General features: G+C 36.4%; 1 protein-coding gene across 2 annotated transcripts in view; it reads left to right on the top strand.

Moving 5' to 3' along the window:
- The first annotated feature begins 435 nt into the window (after positions 1-435).
- Positions 436-19,347, top strand: part of FGF7 (fibroblast growth factor 7) — a 28,043-nt gene continuing 9,131 nt past the window's right edge. The window contains exons 1-2 of one of the 2 annotated variants that reach the window (XM_027644568.1): positions 436-611; positions 1,514-1,708. In XM_027644568.1, the coding sequence (XP_027500369.1) occupies positions 572-611; positions 1,514-1,708 (235 nt within the window). In that variant the 5' untranslated portion in view covers positions 436-571. Of the gene's footprint in view, positions 612-1,123; positions 1,709-19,347 lie in introns of both variants that reach the window. The other variant, XM_027644569.1, reaches the window with a different exon arrangement.

The following is a 19,347-nucleotide window of genomic DNA, read 5'->3' as shown; positions in this document are numbered from 1 at the left end:
CAGACCCACGTTTCATGTATCCTTTAGAAAGGCACTAAGCAGACTGTGAATACACCAAATTGCAGAAGAGATCTGAAAGCAAACTGAGATAAGCATGTGAGTACAAAAGAGAGGAGGAGGAATTTTTTAAGGACAGCAAAATACTGACCTAAACCAAAGCACAGAAACACTGGCTAGCACACTAAGCAGTTCTATCCAGGCACCACGAACTATATGTTTTTAGAAAGTAGATTCTTGGAGATTTAAAGCATAAACTATGTACATAGCTCCCTCTGATGACCATTGGACACGATACAATGCAAGTCTCCTTTTACTTTTGTTCGTGCACTCAACTGACAGCTGACTGGTTAAATTCTAATTGCTTCCAAGTGAGGTCAGCAAAGGTATTTATCGAAAAGGACTGAACAACAGGCTCAACACACACATGCACGCGCACGCACAAGCACATACACACCATCGCTCCAGCCTGTTGATTTATGGAAACAATTACAACTCTGGTGGAGCCTTTCTAAGCTGAGAAAGTTTGTAGCTACAGTAGAGTGTCTCATGTTGCAAAAAGCAGACAACAGAAATGGAGTACTTGGGCATCCAGCTCTTATCAACAGGAACAAGTAAGTTATCTGTCCTTTACAAGAACAGTTTCTAACAGCTAATAGCTTTTATTTTCATTTGTATACGCTCGATGCTAAAAAAAGAATTAAGAAAACGATTTCTACGAATAATCTGAAAAGGGTAGGAATGAAAATACAGGGCTAAAGCTATGAGGTCTGTTTTGAAATCTCAACTAGCAAAAAGTTAAATGATAGACTGTGCTAGTAGTGACTATATAGCTTTGAAGTAACATGGAGAATTTTATCATGCATGAGAAAGTAGCTGAAGTGAATCAATAGGAGATTTTTGGAAGGACTTAAAACTGAAGACAGAACTCTATTTACAACCAGGGGAAATGTCTGTTTGTGTAAAAAGTTGTATGAGAGATATCTGTTGTATATACATTTGCATATTGTTAAAAATCAGCTCAGATGTCATACATTTGTGTGCAGTACTTTTCATTAGCATAACGTAACCTTGCGTGTTTGTAACAATTGAGCATAAAGACTTACACATGCACCTTTTCTCACAGATCTTTTATTTTCAGTGCAAGCAGCAAATTCAAGTAGTAAAGAAGGTCACGACAACAGAGGTTTTTATAACTTGTGTCTTTAAAGGATATTCTGACTGAAGAGATATTTAAGAAGCTCTTCTATTTCGCCATTAACTATTAAGGAATAACGATCAGAATTCTAGAAGAGGGAGCAATCTCATTTAAATGAATCTGTAACTCATAAAGACAGAAGGCAGGTCGGTGACCTAAGAGCAACAGTCTACTTGAGATTTAATTTTCATTATGTTGTTCATGAACACCCAGAACACTGCACTATAATGCACAAATGGATACTGACATGGATCCTGCCAATTTTGCTCTACAGATCATACTTTTACATTATCTTTCTAATGGGCACTATATCTTTAGCTTGCAATGACATGACTCCAGAGCAAATGGCTACAAATGTGAACTGTTCCAGCCCTGAGCGACACACCAGAAGCTATGATTATATGGAAGGGGGGGATGTAAGAGTGAGAAGACTTTTCTGTCGAACTCAGTGGTATATGAGGATTGATAAGCGAGGCAAAGTAAAAGGGACAAGAGAAGCAAACAACAACTACAGTAAGTAATACTTTTGCATTTCCTATTTCTAAGGTTTTAGAAATCTACACATCATTGTTTCCCATTCCTTGATTTATCGTCATTTCAGAGGAATTTTGTATAGTGAACTGACCATTGTGTAGAACAAGTTTGCCAATTAATCGTACAGCAGGACATTTGTTATTGATTTTGAAATGCGTCATTTTAAATACTACATTGTAGATCTGCTAATGTATTAGTTACAGCTGGAAACTATTAGCAAACAGAGAGCCTATTTTAACAAGTGAACTAAGGTTGTAAGTATGAAAATGTATAACCACCAACTTTGCTCATAAAATACCTCTGAAACATTAAACCACGTTTATATAGTCCACAAACTACCTAAAGGTATGGTTTGTTTGAGTTAACAATTAAAACATATGCAATACTAGAAAGTTCAATGGAAAGAATTATGTAAACTCTCTTGCAAAATCTTTTAGATAGTTTGCCAAGCCAGAAACAAAATCTATTATAGTTTCTGCAGTTCATTATTACAATGATCATGATGCTGAAAAAATATTCTCTCCCCTTTCTTCCAAAACCATGACTCATCTAGAGAGAATGGACATATAATATTTTACAAAGCTCTACCCAATACAATTTCTGGACTGGAAAAATAATTGTTGCACTAATCTGTGTTTTTCACACAAATACCTTTATATCTTTGATTTACACTTGAAGGCATCAATTTTTGCAGCCACTATTTTGCCATATTTTCTTTCATGTTGTTGCAAATATATTGTTTATTTAGAGAAACATGGCATCTACTTGAAAGGACATTACTTTATCAAGATACAACAGGAAAATACATAGGATTATATTGCATATTTCAAAATAAAATCATAAGCAAAACGGGCCAGGGACAAATAAAAGGACAAACATATTTCCAAGGATGCTGTTAAATACAGTTCTAATGTAGGTTGTATGTAGTACTGTGCTTTTTATAACAGCAGCAGCAGCAAAAGAAAGCAATAATTCAACCTTCAAGAACCGCTGGTGTGATTCAGCTTTTAGCTGAAGCTGCCTGCTTGTTTTCTATAAGAACAGCACTTTCCATGCTATAAGTGCCTGCCTAGTGGGCTGCATCATTTATTTCTTTACTTCAGGGCTACATTAAGTGCTTGGCAACTTGTGTGGCTAAAACTGCATTGACTAATGTGACTGTTTCTTTTAAAATTTGTTTCCATATGTCTCCTTTCTTCCTACACTATTACATAGTGAATAACCATATTCCTCTGAAAGACAACACATGGCCAGCAGCCAACTAAGTTATTTGGTCCATATTCAAGAAGACTCCCTTTGAGTTTCAGGACATTGCTACAACACAGATCCATAGGGCTAGTTTTGAAGTGAAATGTTGTTCCCACAAAAATCACTGAAAAAAAATCCATTACTGAGCATTGAAACAGATTCTTCTAAATTAATGTAGATCAGTGAATATCCACAGTACCCAATTTTTTCTTTTGTTATTTACAAACACCTTAAAGAAATTATGACAGCACATGAACTGAATAATTACATACATTTGTGCCTTTTTTTATTTGAATGAAGCTCAAGTAAAAACTGTGTGAGCAATTTAGCATTATTTTAAATTCAAGTAAAGGTTCTCAGTTCTCTGCAGGATTTCATGCTGCTGAAGCACATTAATGACACCTTGAAACACTCTGTAGTGAGACCACTAGAGAATAATAGATCATCTTGTGCTAATGATGTTCAGAAAACTACAAGAGACTACATTTTATGATTATTTAGTGATGGTAACTAACTATTACAAATTCCAGAAAGGCAAACTTGAGTCACTAAACCCTTACATTTGTACTGCAGCGAAAAAAAATCGAATCCTTTTTCTGGTAAATTAAACGAGTATCAGGAGAAAAACCAATCAAAAATTGAATGGTTATCTGGTGACTGATGTGTGTTTTGATGAACTGGCTCCACTAAATTTGACTGAAGTATGTAGGAAGTCTCCCACCATCTTAAGTTTAGGTCTCTTACTGTAATTTATCTATTGTGTCCCAGAGAATAACATCCAAATGCTTTTGCTGGACAAGTAGAATAGGCAAAAATAGACAAAGACAATTGGAAAAATGTGAACACTTATAACTTGGATTGTCTGAGAAACTAAAAAAATTAGTGTTGTAGTATTATTATAGAAACACTTTTTTTGTCATACCCTCCGCCCAACAAAAGATGCAAGCAGCCTTTTTGAAGATGTGCTTATGGTTGTCTACTAAAATACCTATAAAGAAAATAATATTTTATAAGGGGGGAAACAAACAAACAAAACAAAAGCAAAACCAAAACCAACCAACCAAAATAATACAGTAATAAAAATCCCCACCTGGACTAACAGCCTTTCCCTTTTTAACATTTGGAGAAGGCTATTTTTATCCAGGGTCTCTGAAAAACATGATTTTAAAATCATACCCATGACAAAGATGTATTAATGTGTGTGTTCAAATATTCTTGTTCCATGATTTCCAGTTCTGAAAGTTAGTAAAAGGTAGATCAGACCTGTTTCTTAGGGTGCAATCCCAGAACAGCAGTAGTCAAACTAATCAATGGATATGAGAAGTGTTGCTCCAAGACATTTCTTCTTCTTTTGTCCTAATTTTCCACTTACATAATAAATAAAAGGAATTCTTTTCCCTTTTGAATTCACTAATATGTGCTACTAAAATAAAAATAAGAAAAAATCATATTTTTACCTATCATAACTTAGCTTCATAAAGGAAGCTGCCCTGACAGTTTCATAGGCAGAATCAACTATTTGCTTTCAGCCCATGAAGAGGGAAGCATGAAAATTGTGAAAAGCAAACTTCACTGAGAAATGTCTGTAGAATGATAACTTCATCACCACTTTGGCAAGTGCCAAAATTCACAGAGGTTCTCTCATCAGTTGGAACTATGAATGTCAGAATGCCAGGATGGTGAGGAATTAGGGTCTTTGCATTTCAAACTTCTCTAATTACTGAGTAAAAATATATAATAACATACTATGAATGCAACAGCAAAAATAATGAAAGTGTTAAAATTTCCTAAGGTTTTAACTTAACAGCCACTGTATTAAACGTATGTGGATTCAAATTTCATGACATAACTGAATGCTGAACCAAATCCTCATTCACCAACTGTAATTAATCTGTATTTATCATTCACTTGCTTCAAGACACATCAGAAGTTAACTGCTTAGTTCAAGAAATCTGTGTGTGCTGCCCCAGTGAAAGGGAATTGCTGAATCCTGTTTACAACAGTGATGACCTTGTTAGGTACCCAAAGAACATGGTTCTGTGTACATTTCAGAAAGCAGCAGAGCCTTCTGGTGGACATAAAGGTGATAACTCAAGAGTGAACTAATCAAATCAGAGGACAGTGATCTCCACTAAGCAGAGGAAATCACTTTGCACCTGACAGCTTTGCTTTCAATCTGAAAGCTAAAAGGCAGAGTGAGAACTGAGAGTCACACGCTGAAAAACTAAAGCAAGAATTAGGAAGCAGCCAAGAGATTAGGTCACCCAGAAAAATCTGTCATTATTCATAGAAAAATTCCTCTTTGACAAAAACTTATTATACCTTGTCCAAGCCTAAACCAGATGGTTTATATTGAAAAATAATTTTTTATCTTGTTCATGGAAAAGAATCTAATTGGGCACACAGAACAGATTTTGAATTCTTGATTGTAAAATGTGAGATTGACTGAACAAGTCTTGGAGATAACATGGCAATTTGTTAACTCAATCTCTGACAGAAAAATAACCCCTCATTATCACTGTTTACTCTTTCCTTCATTTCAGTTTATGTTTATTAATTTTGCCATATTTTGTTCAGAAAAAAATGCAGCAAAAAATCAGAGTTTATTTTGACTATATCCAAGAGGATTTATAACTACGACTGGATGATGCTTTAGGACTTTCCACGCTCTGTTGCCTTTGGAATCTCATTTTAAAGACTTCAAAGGGTCTCTTAGTTACTAGAAAAGCCTTCCCGGAACCTGAATGCTAAGATGTCTGATCCTATCATATTCCATGTGTGCTCTAAACCCAGAAAGTGCCAATTTCCTCTTCTTTTTAGTGGGTAAAACCAACAACAACAACAACAACAAAAAAGTAGAAAAAGTAATCTAGTGAGATCTTGGCACAAAATGGCTGAAATCTAGATTAAAACTTTTATCTTGGAAAACTACTTCTATTTCGACCAAAATCCAACAAGTCATAGTTTTCAGCAATATTAAATGAACTCTAACTCAGTTTTGTTCAAACCTAAACCCTAACTGATGGCAAAATACACTTTAAATGCATCTTAGTGGTTAAATACTCAAACTTGATTAGAAATCAGAATTATTTCCAATAGCATTTATATGTGCTTCTTAGCATAAAACAAATTCTGGACTATGTATGCTGTGCCACCATATAAATTTTGTTTCTGTTGATTAAATACATATTACATAGAGAACAAAGAAGATTCAGTTCCTGAAAGTCAGATGTTTCAAGGCAGGTATTGATGTACCAGATTCAGTTAAGAGTTATGTGTGTTCCAAACAAACAGAAAGTCTGTCTTTGCAACTGCAGTCTTGATTTTTCAGGAGGTTGTTTGTTCAAATAAGATTTTGGTGTCAGGAGAAGACAAACCTTTCCTAACCTGAAAGTGCTCTTGTTTCACATTAGTACTCTGCTACACTTTTCAATTATAACAGAAGGAGATTTAATTCAAATGGAAATATATATGTATCCCCTCAAAACCTAGCCTGCAGTGCCAAGCATGACTTTCTCTCCTACAGCAATTAATCAGACCTAATTAACAGATTTCCCTTCTCCCTCTCCAGTTCTTTGTCTAGCACTGGTTGTACAAACCACCCCCCAGGTTTCAACTAGTAGAAGGTCTCTTTGCCTATACCTCAGCCTATACTTTATCACAAATTCCAGGTTTTCAGCCTCAGCTGTGGATGAAGATGGGTTTTAGCAAAGATTCAGATATCAGAAGCAGCTGAGTTATACTTGTCTTACAGATTCCAATGACTTTTTCAGTAAGTGTACCCTTTGTGGAAGTGAGAAGAAAGCAGGGAATAAAGTCCTGAACCACTGCAGTGAGATTCTTCAGATCTCATGTCCAGATCAATGCTCAACTGACACAGGATGACAGGGGTGCCACAAAGCACAATTAAAACTGTTTATTACTTCTGAATATACCTCCTGACTCTTCATCACCTTGTCTATTCTGAGGCATTTACCAGCTGAAAAGTATTTGGAAAGCCAGACAGTAGCAGTTTATACTCACTTTCTTCTCCCTCTGAACAAAAATGATTGCATAAGCTCTGTGAGGAGAGAATCAAACCTCTGGGCTCAGGCCCAGGCAGCAGCTTCACAAGCTAATATACACCAACAGGGCTCTGTCTGCCAGGGTGAGCTTCAAAACTGAGCTAAAATCAGTATGAGCAGTGAAAAACACCTAAGCTGAGTCTAAACACGTTGTCCTTAAACTGAGTCATTTGACCTTGATACACCCTCGTAATTCCACTGTGGCTTCAAGTTTTTCTGACTCTCTCAATACTGAGATTTATCAGAAATGAGAAACAGTGCATTTTTATGGAACCATCACTCAAATTTAGCAGCCAACTGTGGAAGCAGTTACAGGACACATTTAAAAGATAAATTGCAGCCCCTTCTCCCCCACAGCTTATCCCCCCTCAATTGTTTACAATTTCTGAATGTTCAAAAAATTCAGTGTTGTATCATTAAGCATGTTATTGCTCCATCCCAAAGAAAATGTGCTGAAGTGGCCCTGACCTGAGACTCAAGAGACTTGAGGCTAATCCAAACTTTTAAGAAATTTGCTTACAGACTTTGGGAAAATTCTTCAGACTCTCTGTGTCTCTATGAAAAGAATTATTCACCTCTGTAAAGAGCTTTAAAAAGTATTAGTGGAAAAAACTTCCAAACCTCAAAAGAATGGTGTTACTGCTACAAATATTAAATAATTTTATTATAGAATATTGACTAATAGAAAATGAACTAAAGTAACTGAAATCAGTAGCTAGACAGAAAAACACTGAGCTCAGACGACTCTTAAAGAAGCAATTTCCATATAGGCAAAGAGAATTTGGTAGAAAATTTAATGCCCTATACAGTGAGTCTTGCAAAACAAAACCTAAATCCAGATATCCCCCTTCACAGCTTCCAGCTTTCTATATTGTTTGAGTGTCTGAAAGAGATTGGTTTAGATTTCTAGGATCCTGGAGTACAGAGCAAAGCTGGTTTTCCCCTCCATCTTCCTTAAAGCTCAGGAAGACCAAGACATCTCAGAGCATACAATTATACTGTTCCACACTACAAGATCTATCAACTAGTAGTATATTTTGGAATGCTTTTCTCATCAAAACAGAAGTTTAGGCAAATGAAGGCTGTTACTCTTCGTGGGTGGCACACTGCTTTCATTGCATAATTGACTGTCTATGACTATATTTGGCAACTGCATTTCAATTGTCTTGTTTGACCTTTGACTTTATTTTTAATTTTTAATTCTGGATATGAGCTGACAGAAAGGCCAAGTTAGCCTTCTGGTGTATGTAATTTAGAAACATGATTATTAAAAGTTAATAGTGAAAATTCTTATGGCAGAAGCATAACAGAGGTTAACAATCCTAGCAGTGAATTGTCACACTCTAAAACTTTCATAACACATGACATCATTTATACAAATGGAAAAAGTTCTTTGTTACAACTGGTGTTGAAAAGTTAGAAGTGGATAATCACAGATTCATGAAAACACACCAAAAACAGCAATAAAAATACCAATGCAATCAATACACTCTCTTGACTGTTATTTAGCTTTTAAAACAAAGAACAAAACCAGGATGAAGTTATTAAAAGGTCTTCCTCTATTAAAAGAACACATATTCTGTTAAAAACAGAATCCTTCAGCATCCAGACTTTCAAAACTACGCCCGGTCAGAACATGGATAGATCAACTCAAAACTACAAATGAAAACAGCAAAAATGACCATTTCATGGCATTGTTAACCACAATAACTTCAAAAGGGATCAACAAACACCACTCATCTCCATCACTCCAATAATAACACTTTCTGAATATCCCCATTACCAGTGGGATTTTCCTGAAGGATTTTCCTAGCATGAATAATTCCATCTTTGGTAAACCCGCTTGCTTCCTTTTAAATGGGTCAATAGACACTGGGAGGTGCTATAGACTATAAAAAGAAGGTGATCAGACTTGTTCTTGGCAATTTTGATACCTTGGAATTTTGATATTTGTCTTACTAGCAGGTAATGTGTTCCAAAACAGAAAAAATATCACCACCTGTTAACAAGAAGCTTTTTTTCATTAATAACCTGTGCTAATTTTATACATTTTATTATAACCCTTAAATGTCATGTGGGATTTGATATTTCAATCAAAAATGAATGTTTACAGTAAAAAGAAGTACACAGAGAAGTTCATGATTGTTAAACAGAAATTATTATAGATGAACATACATATTATCTAGAGCTGAAAATATTCGGGGGGGGGGATATAATTATAATCAACATCCCATTTGGAGAAGGTTGTATGTGAAACTGTGCTGCAGTCCCAGAGCTGCTCAGGTGAACTGGTGCCATCCTTCTGAGGGTGTTTGTGTGCACAGCTGTGAACAGTGTAGTGGCAAACAGGGAGTTTTACATGCCAGGTGTGTGGGAACACTCACAAGAGCTGTCTGGTTTCTTATCTAACATGTGCCCAGCACTGCATGGTGACCAGAGATTTGCCCTTGGAGTGCTCTATATGAACTCTGAAGAGGGCAATGTTCAGGCTCTCTAGCTGACCATCAAGCAGACGGGTTTGGGAGAAAATGCAGATCTAGTCCAGGGAAGAAGGCAGTGGAGAACAGACTGATTCCATCCAGTGCTTGTGTAGCTTCTTGTGAAAACAAGAGTTGTTCTCCCTGACAGAAATTCTGAAGCAAAACAGAAAGGATAACTGAATCCTGAGAGTGCAGCCAGTACCGACACAATTGGAAAGGGCAACTTTCACCAGCTTTCAAAACCAACTTTAAGTTCTCCATGCTAATTTATTTCCTTAGGAAGAGCCTGGGCAGCCTGGGGACTGCACATAATGTGCAAGATGATATGTAGAAATCCAAGCAGTCCTTGAGTGCTTATTGGTGAAATTTTACAAGGATTTAGGGAATCAGCTATGTAAATCCAGCACATAACGATTCAAATAATGAGACTTGCTTTTTAGTGCTTCCTTGCAACAAGAGACAGACTTACACTGTGGGATAGGCCAGCACAAGATCTTCCTCAGCAGCACTCCTTTACGTTTGGTTGTGTGAGGAAACTGGACCTGAGAAGCCCTGAAGTCATCACAGTCATGTCACTTTGCAATGCTACCACAAAACGCTGGAGTGTTACCTTTACAAAAGGCCAGGGACAAATACCTGTCCCCAAAGTGAGATTCATCCCAGCTGAATTCCCCATCCAGCACTATTGCCTGCATTAGTTTAGCACCATCTTACCCAGGCAATGCAATAACACAGCACACAAAGAAACCTCTGCCGTGTACTAAGCCCATCTCTGACCACGCGTGAACTGCAAGTGTGACAAAACTCAGTGCTCTGCCTACAAATATTGCTACTAATCAAAACCTGAACTGTATACAAATACAAGTACTTTCAAACTAACTGGTGACAAAAAGCCATTCTTTCAACAAAGACTGAGAATCAAAACCAAATAACAAGGTATATAATTTCGAGGGCAAGCCATTTCCTTCGAGCACTCTAAAATACTGTATACAAGTCAGAAAAAAAGAAACTTTCTCATGTCCAAATTATGATTCCAGAAAGACCATTCAGGAAAGAAATACTACCATCTACCTCGTCAGGGACAACATAAGAACTGTGGAGAAAACCACAATGGGAAACACATGGAAAGCCTCTTCCCTGCAAGGAATCCTCCTTTCACACTACAGACCAGCTACAAAGGCCTGGCTTTCCTCCTTCCTTTCACTTAACAATGGAAGCAGGTACACAGGTGCTTTGAGTCTCTTGCTCTGCTGTGGATCCTGCCTCCCCTGCAGCACTGGCACTGGGTTTCCAAGTGCTGAGCATTCTGTCTGAGCATCTGTTTCAGCAGCCAGGAAGGACATTTTCTTATGAGGGTGTAAAAGACAAACAGTCTGGTATGTTTTCCTACCTTACTAGCAGTGTAACAGCCATATATTTGGGTGAATTGGTATTGGACTCCATAGAAAATATTTATTAGTTCAAAGGAAATCAAACGTTACATCAATTTTGAGAGTAGCCTTAGTAAATGGCAAGAATCCTAGGCCACTTATAGTTGTCCCTTTAAATGCCTTTTAAGTTGAGCAATGAAAATAATACAGCTATTAATAAAGCCAAGCTTTGAGATTATTATAAACCAATTTCAATCAGAATGTTCACATTAGCAAACTGGTGCCCAGGCTACTCGATTATAAATAGCAAACTAAAATTATTTAATATGCCTTCAGGTCTGACTGGATCCTTATGGGACTTGGAAAATTCAGTCTATATTACTGAAGATTAATGTCATTCAACTAAATTAAAGCAAAAAAAAATTACCACATCTTTCTAGGAAGCTATTACCACATATTTCACGGAAATCATGCTCTGTTAATTTTTAGCTAAGTAATCCAGTGTCTTGAATTTGAATTCCTCTATTTTAATAATATTCTTCAAGGACACACTCCAATGAGAACTTATGAAAGGGCACTTTCATCCAGAAGGAACACTGGAAGCAAAACTGGTCTATATCAAAATCAGTGAGCTATCATTAGACCAAACCAGACCAAAAGTAGGATTTTTCAGACCCCCTAATTTAGTACAGAGATGAACTGCCTAGCTCTGATCCAAGCAGATTATTTAAGAGAATGTGATGAGTTCCAATGGCTGTATCATTTAAGCAGAAAATGATCAAGTGATAGAAGATATATTTATCATAATTACAGTGAGAAATTATTGAAGAAATTATTCAGAACTGTTTAACATCAGAAATGTAATAAATATCTATCTTTGCCAAAATAAGACTTTTTCCTTCCTATATAACAAAATATTTCATAAACACAAGTAGGTATCTGTACACTGTCCTGTTCAGATAGGATCTGCAGACGACCCAGAGACAATTTTCTAAAAGTGCTGACAAGTACTCAAGGGACATTGCAATTACCTTCAAAAAGGGCAATACTTAAGCCTAAGCCCCATAGCATATGTATGGTACTTCCATTTCTACATAACTTCAGGTGATGCAAAAATGTGCAAGTAGCCACTGTTAGGCAACTGTGTGAGACAAAAACAAGAGAACCCATGTTTCCTGACTTTGTACTAATCATTGTAACTGATAATCTTGCATGCATAAAATACAGACATTTTTCTCCTACTAGGGCTCAATTAAAATGTATAACTGCCACTATAAAAATACTTTTTCCCTTTCTTCCTCTTCACATCAGTTGTTCACCTTTTGGTGTCTGTGATACAATTTTCTTTGGGGCATCCTTATCCATATATGACAAAATTTAACAAACATTAGTTTTGTACAAATTATTTCCCCAATAAACTACCTGGATTCCAAAATGAGAATGCAGGTGCATCACCTTTTGAGTGATGCAGGAAAACACAGAATATTTCAGTCTGTATACAGCACTGTAAATATTGAATATTTTGGATCACAACCTATTATATTGTCTTCTTGTCCAAACTTCAGCTATGCATTTATGGATGTTTTCAGCTGAACTGAGCTGAGCAAGCAGAACTGCCAGTTATAGCACACGCTTCCTTGAGTTTACTCTTTTCCAACACCAGACCTGTCACAGTTGGATGGTTTCTTTCTTTGTTTTCCCCTTAAGAGCTGCCTGGCAGCTGCACCCCAAACCAGCCTCTGTCAGTGGATTCCTAAAGAATTATACATACATCATCTAGTGGAATCACGTGTGCTGCGATCTACAGGTGGCATTGTACAAACGAGTCTGATTTGATCCCTGTCAGACTGTGCCATATTTGCTTCATTAACATAGATTTCTACATGAAAAAAAATAATTTCCACTCTCTGTGCATGGTATTTGACTGAAATACACTCTCAACAACACAGAGATGTAATCACCATGAGAAAGTAATGGTTGAGAAGTATAGCATTGGCTCTTTTCAACATACAGTCAAAATACGGCTTTTCGATTCCTATTGACTTAGGGATCAACTATGGCAAACTATCATTAATAATCTAAGTAGTTGCTGTTGAAAGCAAAAATACTGCACAGCTGTGGAGGAGTTAAGTTACTGACTAGTGGAAAAGCTATCTAACCCTGTGATTCATTAGGAAAAGTTTGCTCAAGAGTTGAAAGACCCATATTAGGAAAGAAACAAATACATGCCATTTGTAGAAGTCTGGCTCTACTGCAATCAGTAAAAGTTTTGTTATGATGCCTATCCATGGCTTGAGTTTACTTAAAAAAATGCCAGATAATAACTACTGCTTCTGCAAATCCATGTGCTTTTACTTTAAGATATAGTTTCATAACGTTGGTAATAAATACTGGACGTAAAGAAAAATGAAATTCCTGTTCCACCATTAATCTCTTCCTGACTTTCAAGTCAGAATGACTTATCTATCATAACATATCAATGTAGGAGTAATGTTTCTATCTCTCTTCTACTCAATACATGGGCTTAAGAGTCCAATACAGGAGAATACACCCAATTCGGGATACTCAACTTGAAAAATAGTTAGCTATTACTTTTCAAATATATGTGCAAATTTATATTTCCATATGAAAGATATAAATGGAGGTTTATTCTAAGTTTTTCTGACCCATATTAAAACCACAGACCCAGATCTCTATACTAAAAACTGATAGCATTATTTATAGTGAATATATATTTAACAGTAAAAGTATAATCTCATTTTGTAATTTTTTTTGACATTTGCATTTACATATGAATCAAGAATACCTTGATAGTCATGGGAGAATTAAGGTGGCACAAAAAGATCTAGTTAACAACAGCAGAATTACTTTGTTTCATTTTGTGTGGTAAAAAACAATTATTATCTCAGTCAACTTTGGTACTGTTTCTCCAGTTCCTTGCTGCAACAGAGCTGAAGTCACAGATATTCCACGCAAAGAAAGAAAAGGTTTCTTTACTGCTTTAAGTGCTTGGAATAGCCATAATTGTTTCAGTCAGAGCAAAAAGCATAGCAAATCCTTTACCAGGAACAGGTTTTCCATATACATTTTAGAACACACCCCTATGGGTACAGCCAAGCCCTGTGCTGGTTTAACTACACGGTTTTCAAGGCAGTTTAAAAATTTCCTGCTAAGTTCAATGTTACACAGCCACTTTTATGTTACAAACAATAGGAGAGAACAGTACCACAAAGAGCAGAAATTATCATAAATACAATGCAGAATCAAAAAAGGCTGTCAAACTGAGTCTGCCAATCACGAAATTACACAAACTTAATGCAAAAAATAAAATAAAAAAAGAATGGAAGAGCTGCAACTCCTTTACTTGCACATGCAGCTTCTGCTACCCAGTCCAGGGTCTAATCTTAAAAGCCCACTGACCTTTTCCCGAGCCCTCTAGCTCTATAAACCTATGGAAGAAATCTCTTCTGTGTTACTCTGCTTCCTTAAAGTGAACATTTTACTCTCCCCTGCTTGAACAAGGTCCTTGTTTAAGCCCATTAGCTGAAATGCATGTTTTCAAACATCAGCAATTCATAGACCAGCTGTTTTCCAGACTTTAAAGGGGTCCATACTTTCTGCTACAGATTGCTTATGCATTCTGTGGAGCTCATCAAAATTTCATGACAATACATATAAAAGCAAACTGTAGCAGAAAAATTGAAAAGTGGAACATTCCCAAAGGCTAAAAGACTGAAGCTGTTATCAAATGATTGAGTGGAACGAAATCTTCCATTCGTTTCAAGATCAAGAGAAAAGTATGTCTTTAGGCTTATGCCAATGCACTGCACTGTCATCTATCAAACAGGTTGTTTGATTATTGTCAGAGATGGAAATCTGGAATACTACCAATCCTACCAATAATATGGCTGCTGGGATGGAGCTGAATGTAACGTATCAGATCCTTTAAGAGGCTGGTCACAGATCTCTTTGTAACAAACAGTCTCTGTACAGTGGTACAGCAGAACCTGTGTGCTGGGAGAGCCAAGCAAACGAAGCACTGCAGTTTGCAGGCCCAGGAGAGCTCCCAGCCCTCCTGAGGCAGCTCAGGGCCACGGGAAACTTCTCGTAGTTGGTAAAGAAAGTGAAGTAATTTCTATCACATTTTATGTGTTTTCCTCTGGTTAATTGAGAGAATACTACAGGTGGGGTTCTTGGTGATAATGCAAAGTGGATAACAACACAGCTCTAACTTCATAGTTGCCCTTTTATATGTCCCCTTTATGTATCTTTAGCTGACATAAGCTAGTAATTTTAATATATTGAAAGATTTATTTTAATATAAACTGAAATAAATACAACTGCACCAATTCACATATGGGAATGTAAAAATTAGAACAAGAGCAATGGGAAACTGGGTTGTGTACAACCAAAACCATATTAAAAATGCATTAAAGTTAACAAAAAAGTTTAAAGAAATAGAATATAATTTGGCTAATCCAATGCTCTATTAACTGTTTAGTACTGATTAGTTATTTCATGACTTTTTACATTTTAGCTATGACTGATAACTTCTTTTCATAAGATAACATCACACTCTTCTATCACAACACACTGGAATGTGCAGCCCTTAGTTCTAGAGCCCTGATTTCTACTTTTAGGGTACAAGCAACTTTCACCAAAAATCTGGGCACTATTTCTATGTAATACTTGCAAAAAGCAAAGCACAGAAAGGCTGTAGACTCTAGAAAATATTTACATTATTCCAGTTGCAATAGTTTTCTCACTGACTTCCTGATATTATGACCACAGACAAAACTACAAGTGTGCACGGATACTTTTACCACCATGGTTAACACCTGACTTCCTCTACATCCTGCATTTCCTCCACATCCTGGCATTTGCAGTCAAAACTGAAAAAAAACCAGATCTTCCAACAGGTCAATTCAGCTGAATTTAAAAAGGCAGATTAAAAATCACACAAACAAACACAGACTAGGCTGCAACTCCCATAGTATATTTGCTCTGGTAATTGCAATAGGTCCTGTAGTCAGGAACAATTTTCTCCACTGGTGCTGATGCTTCTGTTTTTCTCAGTTTTGATATGGGCTTGTAAATCTAGATAACAACTAAAGATAACAACTGGGTGACAGTAACACATTTATAAATATCTGGTCTTGTAAAAAAAGAGGGAGGTTTCAAAGTGCTGCCTGTGTGTAATGGCAAATATTCGATTGATTTCCCTGAAATCAGGCTTCCAGTCAGGCTTAAAATTTTAGTCAGGTAACCAGTGTGTTATTAGAAGGAAATTAATTACATTAGGCAAAATTCTTAAGCTACTTGAAAAAGAAATTTGTTGGATATTTGACACACATTTCTGAGCAATACAGGAGAAACATCTGGTATGAAAATCCTAATTTGTTTATCAGGATTGCATCAAATTTTTAGATTGCTTTTGATTTGGAGAGGTTTTTAATTTCTACCTTTTATTAGTTTATATTTTAGTCTTTGGACTTCTACAGATTTTGAAATTTCAACTAAATCTAAATTATTTGTCAGCAGCAAACTAGAACAATTTGAGAGACGATATCATATAAATATATGTCCAGTGGGGTTTTGAAGGCAGGAGGAGTGAGCCAGCTGGTTTCTATCAATCCCCACTCTGCGATGCAGTGAGGGGTTAGTGAGATTTTTCTCAGCAGCTTCTTGCATTTTGTACCTTGACAGGAATTACGTGGTGCCTGCTTGTGTTCCTCTAGACACTGTAATTGGTATATTTACATGTCCAGCTTCAGCTGATCCTGCACCAAACAGCAGATCCGACTTGGAAATGGAACTACAATGTATTCAGTTGGGCTGTGCTTGCCCTGCATTTTACAGAACTACTCTGAGTGGGAAAAGATGTTTATCTCTTGCAATAGGATGGCAGCGTTTACGACTGAAAAGAGCTCTTAACTATGTGAAACAAAATTTTACTGTCTAAAGTTTCAAACCATTTAAAACTATTTGCTTCTATGCCATAGGCCCCTGTGTATATATTCAAGCTCTGGAATACTGCAGCCACCTTGGTTCTTATGCATCCACTTTCTGAATTTTACGTATTTGAAATAATTTCGGTTATTAGCCACATCTGGGAGCATTTTCACTAATAAAAATGCATTGTACTATATATTTAAACTGATAACACATTGCAGAATGTCATGATCGTTCTACAAGCATTTCATAATAGCTTTTAGTAATTTTTCTCAACAATGTATAATATTAAATTTTCCTGAAAAAACACAGGAGGGCAGTTCTTAGCTCATCTCTGTGACTGCCTGCAGCCAGTTTACCCGGGTGATAAGCCATAACAACACAGGAAACACACATGGAATTAAAGTTCCTCAGAACACAATTCAGATAATGGATAATTTGTTTTCTTACATACAGAAAAGGTGTGTGAATATGCACTCCTGTTTTTCTTTGAAAAACAGAAAAGGTCTTCATGGGAATGACATGACTAATTTAAGGTTAAACTGTGATCACTAATTCTACCCAGGAACGGGGCAAGGAGAACACAAGCTCTTTACTAGATGAAAACACCAAACAGCAGAGTAACAAAAATAAACACAAATGAATCTGTTTTAAAACTTTTGCATTATGGAAGAATTTGAAGAGACAGAAGTCTGTGAAATTTTCCAAATTCAGATAATCAAAGTAGCTGTAAGCACTGAAACCGAATTTGGGAAGTCTTGCACCTCTAGATGGTTTATCATATTTTGCTGTGAAAAGGTTAATAAGCAACATTTTACGTTTACTACTGCTGTTTTGAAGCTGTATTCTGAAAGTCTACAAAGCTTGAAAATATCATGTAATCCAGTGAAATTGGCAGAAAATATTTAAATACTAGAAATATCCTTTGTGTGAGCTGTAGGGAAAGTATTTTTTGTACAAGTTCAGCTCTAAACTATTAAATCATTAATTTTCTTAAGTGCTTGGAAACAATTACATTTTGTAAACAGTCATTCAACTATTTTTTTTCCATTTTTCATATCAGTAAATTATTAATGCTGTAATAAGAGAGCACTTTTTCAGAGTGAGGATTAAGACTTGGATTTTACATGACAGTCTTAACTCTAAAAAATAATATTATTCTTCATTATAACCATATGTTTAGCTTCAAGGCAATTTTTATTGAAGGGAAATGTAGTTTCCTGCAAAAATGAGAAATGACTACATGCTGTATAAGAGGCTGATCAAGAAAATATTTATATAAAGCACAGAGGAGATCAGCAAAGTGAAGGGGTCTAATAAGTTTAAGGAGACATTCACAAGAGAATGACTGCCTGGGGCAGCATGTTGTTCACTTGTTACTGTGTACTGCTATTCACAAGTCACACCTCTAAATTGAAAAGTTCCATAGTTTTATGATCTACTTCAGTGAAAAATGCCACAGCCTTTGGTCTTGATGATCAAGTCAAGAGAAATATTGGAAAGACGGTGGCCTGAAGTGCTAATGTTTGAAAGAGACCTACTCAGGAGAAGGCAATTTAGAGTCAGAATGTCCCAGACCAATTCTTACTATACTACCATTTTCAATGAAGAATGAAGCACTTGATTTATAAACCCATTCAACCCAAAAACATTAGCAGAGAGTTAATACAAAACTGAGGCCAAAGAGGTTGGACAATAAAGAAAAATACTTGGAAATTCTAAGCTATTTCTCTTCAGCAATTTTTAACTGCCACATGGTCGCTGAAATCCCCACTACAGTGATTAGGGGAGGGAATCTTTACTGTGTGTTGCAAACTGACAAGCACAGTTTTACATTTCTTCACTTTGAAAAATAACTAAAAACCAAAGGTATTATGGCTCTTAATATTTCCCGCTGCAGATCAAATTAAATTTGTAAGTGAAAATGAAGGTGTATTTCCAAACATCAGCCTGGAAGTTCAAACCAGACTCTGCACCTCTTGCTGTGGTACCAGCAATGCACAGTTGGAAGGGCAGATCATGCATTTGATGATGCATAAGAGACTGTGCAAACACTTTGAACAATGCAGACTTGACAGCGGCACTTGGCTTACCCCTTCCTTTTCTGTCATGAAGGTAAACACCCACAAGTCCAAGTACACATGCAAAGAGCAGATCTTGTGAGTAAAATAACAGCATTTCTAAACAGTCATTTTAGTCCCTATTGTACCTTCCCTCCTATGTTTGGTTCCTGTCTTGCATTTTTTATGCTACCTTCACAGAGATATCAAGTTAGTAGTGTCTTTCAGAAACCTTGACACGGCTCAAAATCCTTAACTAACTTATCTGTCAACTGTGGAGTATCACCAGGACAATGGTTTATCAAAAAGTTGTTCTACTAAGCAATGCATGTATTAATCAGTTTGTAGGACTGGAAAATAGTGATGAAATTAGTGGAAAACGTAATGTCAAATAAGGAATACTTAAAATGATCGATAAATGAGAACCCAACAGAGTACAAAAAA

Source organism: Corapipo altera, unplaced genomic scaffold (assembly GCF_003945725.1).
Source record: "Corapipo altera isolate COAL_440 unplaced genomic scaffold, ASM394572v1 50, whole genome shotgun sequence".
NCBI lineage: Eukaryota > Metazoa > Chordata > Aves > Passeriformes > Pipridae > Corapipo > Corapipo altera.
Note: the sequence above shows the minus strand (reverse complement) of the source record. Positions and strands in the feature narration are given on the sequence as shown.